This window comes from Leptonychotes weddellii, unplaced genomic scaffold (genome assembly GCF_054177405.1).
Source record: "Leptonychotes weddellii isolate Sample4059 unplaced genomic scaffold, ASM5417740v2 HiC_scaffold_1057, whole genome shotgun sequence".
Taxonomy (NCBI): domain Eukaryota; kingdom Metazoa; phylum Chordata; class Mammalia; order Carnivora; family Phocidae; genus Leptonychotes; species Leptonychotes weddellii.
In genome coordinates, this window is record NW_027682587.1 from 3,337 (window position 1) to 9,851 (window position 6,515).

A 6,515-nucleotide genomic window follows, 5' to 3' on the forward strand; every position below is an offset into this window, starting at 1 on the left:
CAAAATAATTCATTCTTATCTCTTATGTTTCTGTGGGTTGATGGGGCTCAGCTAGACAGTTTGTTCTTGGGGTCTCATGCAATTGCAGTTAGACAGTGGCTGGGTCTGGAATCATCTGAATCCCTCCAAGATGGCACACTGACATGGCTGGTAATTGATGCTGGGAGCACATCTGGGCTGTTAATCAGAGTGACTGCACACATATGGCCTCTCCATTAACTTGGTCTTCATATAGCATGAACTCAGCATGGTGGCCAAGTTCCAAGAGTGAGTGTTAAAGGATAGAGGAAGTGGATGGAGGATAGAGGAAGCGGAAGTTGCCAGTCTCTTAAGGCCTGGGCTCGGAAACCAATACTAGGTCATTTCATCCATAGCACCATATACTATTGGTCTTAGCAGTCAGAGAGCCCAACTACCCAAATTCAAGGGGAGGGGACACAGGGATAGACCCCATCTCTCAGTGAAAGAGTGTCAAAGGATTTGTGGCTATTTTTAATCTATCACTTACAGTTATATTTTCATATTAAAATTTAACAAGTACCCCTGGAACTAATTCTATTCTTTCTTTGCCTATAATATTGAACAGGTTTGACCAATTCTGTATACAGTGAAATGTTTGTTGGCCCAGATGAGTTTGACTTCTTTCAAATTGGAGTTGATACTGAAATAACATTCTGCTTCAAAGAATTAAAGGTAAACAAAAATTTGTATCAAAATTTCACTGGTAGTTTTTAAAATAAAGATTTCAACTATTTTTCTTCTTTTTCTCTTTCAGGGAATGCTGACATTTTCAGAGGCTACACATGCTCCTATAGCCATTCATTTTGATTTTCCTGGGAAGTAAGTCCTTGGGAAATTTCCTCCCTCCCTCCCTCCCTCCCTCCCTCCCTCCCTCCCTCCCTCCCTCCCTCCCTCCTCCCTCCCTTCTTTCTTTCCTTCCTTTCTTCCTTTTGTTATATATCAATAATAAAACCCTTTGGATCACTTTGAAATTAATTCACACCTCAAGAATTCCTTAACTTTACTAGCAACACTTACCAAACTAAAATTTGAAGGATGCCATACATGGCATTTTTAAATTGGTAATTGAAAAAGATACATTCTGCAGAGTGCATGGTGAAATTAATTGCCTAATTAGAAAATTAAATTATACATGGCTTAAACAAGTCTAATTTCTATGAAACCATGATATTTCATATAGTATTTCAGAACTAAAATTTCAGAGACTGGGTTAGATGAGCTTTTTGAAATCAGATCTGATGATGTCGAAGGACCATGTTAATTTGTGAAAAGACAAATAGGACTTTAACTGTCTCTTTTTACTTCTGAAGTCTCATTTTCTAATTTTCCTAATGTCCATCAGAAAACATGTATGATGCTTGCTCTGACTTTGCCTTTTTTTAGACCTATGGCTTTAAGTATCGATGATATGTTACTGGAAGCTAACTTTATTTTGGCTACATTAGCTGATGAGCCAAGTAGAGCATCTTCTCCGCAATCACTGTGTCTTTCACAAAAACAAAAAAGGTAAGACCAATGTTTTAACATCTTTACTAGATGGGAAAAAGCCATTGCAATCTTATTCTGAAATAATTCATTGGCATTCATTTAGGAAACAATCGAGGAGTAAAACATTAGATCAGAAATATTGACTGAATCAGGAAGAGCTACAGTAGGAGCTAACTAGTGAGAAATAGCACCAATCATGCACTAGACATTCGTTTTTTCTCTTCTGATCAGAATTTAACAGGACTGTCTGATTTATCTTTGTTATTACCCAAACCTCATTTCCAGTTTTGGCAGTTGTTTTTTAGGAGGGATACAGTGTTAAGGTTCACGGGTAAGTTTCTGTTCACTGCCTAGAACTCTTCTTTCTCGGACATGGGGACAGCCTTTGTTTTTCTTTTGTCTCAATAACTTTTTTTTTTTTTTTTGGTGCAGAGTGCTTCACTGTAAAAGTTAACTTAAAGGTACTATGGGAAATTTGGAAAATAGAGAAAAGTACAAAGAAGATAAATTGCACCACCTGGAGATAGCCACTATTAACATTTGGCTCACTGTTCTTTATTGCAGACTTTTTATTTTGCATAAGATGTCTTAAAATAAGATCAGGATCATATAGGATATGCAGTTTTCTATCCTCTTTGTCCCCCACAAAATATATTGTGAACAGGTTCCAATATAACTGATTATGACTTGGAAATATGATTTTTAATGACTGTATAGAATTTTATCATGCAGATGTATAGTAATTTGACTTTTTTTCTAACTCAGGCCCTGTTACTATATCACAAGTTTGTCTCATGCACACTGGGTTGCTTTACTGAAGAATTTGAATCTGTATTTATTTAGAAATTTTCTAAATTTCTAAATAATATATGTAAATTTTAGCTTTCTTTTTAAAAAATTTTTTATTTAAATTCTAGTTAGTTAACATACAGTGCAATATTGGTTTCAGGAGTAGAATTTAGTGATTCATCACTTACATACAACACCCAGTGCTCATCATAATAAGTGCCCTTCTTAATGCCCATCACCCATCTAGCCCATCCTCCACACACCTCCCTCCATCAACCCTCAGTTTGTTCTCTATCGTTAAGTCTTATGGTCTGGGCAGAAGACATGAACAGACATTTCTGCAAAGAAGATATCCAAATGGCCAACAGACACATGAAAAAGTGCTCAGCATCCCTTGGCATCAGGGAAATCCAAATCAAAACCACAATGAGATACCACCTCACACCAGTCAGAATGGCTAAAATTAACAAGTCAGGAACGAGGATGTGGAGAAAGAGGAACCCTCCTACACTGTTAGTGGGAATGCAAACTGGTGCAGCCACTCTGGAAACCAGTATGGAGGTTCCTCAAAAAGTTGAAAATAGAGCTACACTACCACCCAGCAATTGCACTGTTGGGTATTTACCCCAAAGATACAAATATAGTGATCCGAAGGGGCACCTGCACCTCAATGTTTATAGCAGCAATGTCCACAATAGCCAAACTATGGAAAGACCCAGATGTCCATCGACAAATGAATGGATAAAGAAGATGTGGTAAGGGGAGTGGGGGGGGGGTGGGTTAGCCCGGTGATGGGTATTAAGGAGGGCACGTATTGAATGGAGCCCTGGGTGTTATACGCAAACAATGAATCATGGAACATGACATCAAAAACTAATGATGTAATATATGGTGATTAACATAACATAATAAAATTTAAAAAAAAGATGGGAGGCTCGGTGATGGACATTGGGGAGGGTATGTGTTGTGATGAGTGCTGTGTGTTGTGTAAGACTGATGAATCACAGACCTGTACCTCTGAAACAAATAATACATTATATGTTAGTAATAATAAAAAAGTCTCTTATGGTTTGTTTCCTTCTCTCTCTCTCTCCCTTTTATTCCTCTCCCTCCCATATGAGCTTCTGTTTTGTTTCTTGAATTCCACATAAGAGTGAAATCATATGGCATTTGTCTTTCCTTGACTGACTTATTTTGCTTAGTATAATACACCTACGTAATACACCTTACTAGAGTGTCCACATTGTTGCAAATGGCAGGATTTCATTCTTTTTTTTTTTTAAGATTTTTAAAATTAATTTATTTGACAGAGAGAGACACAGCGAGAGAGGGAACACAAGCAGGGGGAGTGGGAGAGGGAGAAGCAGGCTTCCCGCTGAGCAGGGAGCCCGATGCGGGGCTGGATCCCAGGACCCTGGGATCATGACCTGAGCTGAAGGCAGCTGCTTAACGACTGAGCCATCCAGGCGCCCTGGCAGGATTTCATTCTTTTTGATAGCTGAGTAATATTCCATTTATATATATATATCACATCTTCTTTATCCATTCATCAGTCGATGGACATTTGGGCTCTTTTCATAGTTTGGCTATCGTTGATAATGCTGCTATAAACAGAGGGGTGCATGTACACTTCAAATCTGTATTTTTGTATCCTTGAGTAAATACCTAGTAGGGCAATTACTGGATAGTAGGGTAGGTAGTTCTATTTTTAACTTTTTGAGGTAAATTTTAAACTTTCAACAATCAGTTCTATGTTGTTTCAATATATTCTCTAAACTAGTGTTATCATTGTCATCCCATATTGCTTCATTAGTTATATAAAAATATACATTTGCAGGCTAACAGTTCATTCATTTAATCCCTTAATACCTCAGGTCCAATCTGATGTGTTCAACAAACAACAGTTCAAAGACTGGCAAAAATGCAACCAGCAAGGCCCCAGGATGTATCTTGAGAAAAGCAGCACCCAAAAGGCTTTATCCTAATGAGACTCAAATAGACATCCCTGCATTGGAAAACTGTGGCAGCCCTATAATGAAAAGAATGAATGAAGACATTAGTGAAGTGCCAGAAAGCAGTGTCAGCGACACGGAGGCGGCGCCAGGGTCTTCATATCTAAGGAAGGTAAAGGGAAAACTTTGAGACATGACAACGTCTCAGTCAAGATTTCTCATCATCTGTCTCCCTTTGCAGTCTCCCTGCCCAGGCCCACCCCAATGTCCTGAAAATAGTTTCCTTACTTTTTGATAGGAGAGAGGTGAAACCAGTCTGACTTACAGACTGTCAGTACAAAAGAGTTTAAATTGCTCATTGAGCAACAAAATATATTCAAGTAGATATTTGGGTCTCTTGTATTAAAGAATAAATTATGATTGCTTACAGGATAATCTTTGAATACAAATAATATGCTAAAGGCATATAATTGACTTTCTAAGATAAGTGTCCTCATTTTATTTTTCAAATTGGGTTGGGAAATCCTTTACTCATCGTAGTACAAATTTAAATTTCATCCCAACAAGTATCACCAATTATTTCATAGTGGAGTCCCAGTTAATAACCTATTATATTACCAACATTTTACCAGCTGGATGATAAGCTTTACAGAATGCCATTGTGTTAAACCTTATGATATCTATTGAACTGAAGATAAATATGATTTATTAGAAACTGAAGTATCTCAAATAATAATTCCCAATTTAATATGTTTACATTAATGGTTTATTTAAGCTTGTTTTACTATTGCTATTATTATTGGTTTAGAAATATGAGTTTCTTAACAAATTTGAAGGGAGAAATAGTATTTCTAAAAGTCACTATCTTACACTGTATAAAAGACTTTTAGGGCGGGGCGCCTGGGTGGCTCAGTTGGTTAAGCGACTGCCTTCGGCTCAGGTCACGATCCTGGAGTCCCGGGATCGAGTCCCGCATCGGGCTCCCTGTTCAGCGGGGAGTCTGCTTCTCCCTCTCACCCTCCCCCCTCTCATGCTCTCTCTATCTCATTCTCTCTCTCAAATAAATAAATAAAATCTTTTAAAAAAAAAAAGACTTTTAGGGCAGTAAAATTGGGTAGTAAACTCCATTCATTATTCAGTTTGATACTGTGTTTATTGAATACCTATTATATGCCTAGCAGTTACAGCAATTTTCTCTTGTATATTACTAACTTGGCCATGAGGTGAAAACTGAAATTTGCCTTTCATTATACAAAAGCATTTTCCCCTTCTGTTTTTTTGGTCACACATATTGTGCTTACCTTTTCAAAGGTAACAATACAAAAACATTTTCTGGCCACTTCACTTCCCTGAAATTCACTAAGATTGCCCATTTCCTCACTGGGGCAAGTGACATTTATAAAGAACTGTAAAGAACTGTAAGCTCCATGAGCACCGTTACAGGACTCTTCTTCAAATTTCCCATCACGTCACGTATATTCTAAAAACAACTGCCACCCAGGTGCCCCAACACAGTCCTATTTTAAATGGTATTATTTGCCTTAATGTGGCAAACTCCTGCAAAACTGAAATTACAATAGGATTGTTATTTAGACCCTTATCATCTTCCATCCAAACTACTGTGAGCCTTCCCATTGGCTTCCATGACTCCATTCCCGTCCACTCTGGTTCTCCTCCAGTGTACCAGAAGATTTTGTCCAAACCTTACATTTACAGTGAAGTACAGAGGTTTAGAGCACTGGCTCCAGATTTAGAATTCCTAGGTTTACATCCCTGTTTGCCACTTACTGGTTGTGTGACTTGGACAAGTTACTCCTCTCTTGCCTTGGTTTTATTATCAGTAAAAGGGGGATAATAATAGTACTACCCATTAAATAGAACTGTGGGCATTAATTGAACTAATATATGGAGCTGGCACATGGCTAATGCTCATTAAATGTTAGTTACTGTTATACATTACTCTCCTGTCTTCAAAACTCTTGGATCATTCCCTTTGTCCCGTAGGATTACAACTAAACTCCTTGGAATGGCATTCAGGGACTGTCCCTGGGGTATTTATTATGCTCTTCACTAGGCCTCCCCCTTTCCTCCTTCCTGCTCCCATACAAAACATACTCTATGCCGGAATGGCAGATAGGTTTCCTCTTTAGTAACACCACCAGTCATTTGGTTGGGCAAACTAAGTTGAGCATGACTAAAGCTATATCTGTAGTTGATTTGCAGCATTTGCCATGTACACAGGAGGGCTATCCCTTGTGAACCAGA

At 38.1% G+C, this 6,515-nt stretch overlaps 1 protein-coding gene across 1 annotated transcript; it reads left to right on the forward strand.

The window, feature by feature from the left end:
* The first annotated feature begins 591 nt into the window (after positions 1–591).
* LOC145718069 (cell cycle checkpoint control protein RAD9B-like) lies at positions 592–4,608 on the forward strand. The gene is made up of 4 exons (XM_081809512.1): positions 592–693; positions 776–840; positions 1,405–1,527; positions 4,173–4,608. The coding sequence occupies exons 1-4, from the start codon at positions 613–615 to the stop codon at positions 4,438–4,440; spliced, it is 537 nt and encodes a 178-aa protein (XP_081665638.1). The 5' UTR covers positions 592–612; the 3' UTR covers positions 4,441–4,608.
* Positions 4,609–6,515: the final 1,907 nt, after the last annotated feature.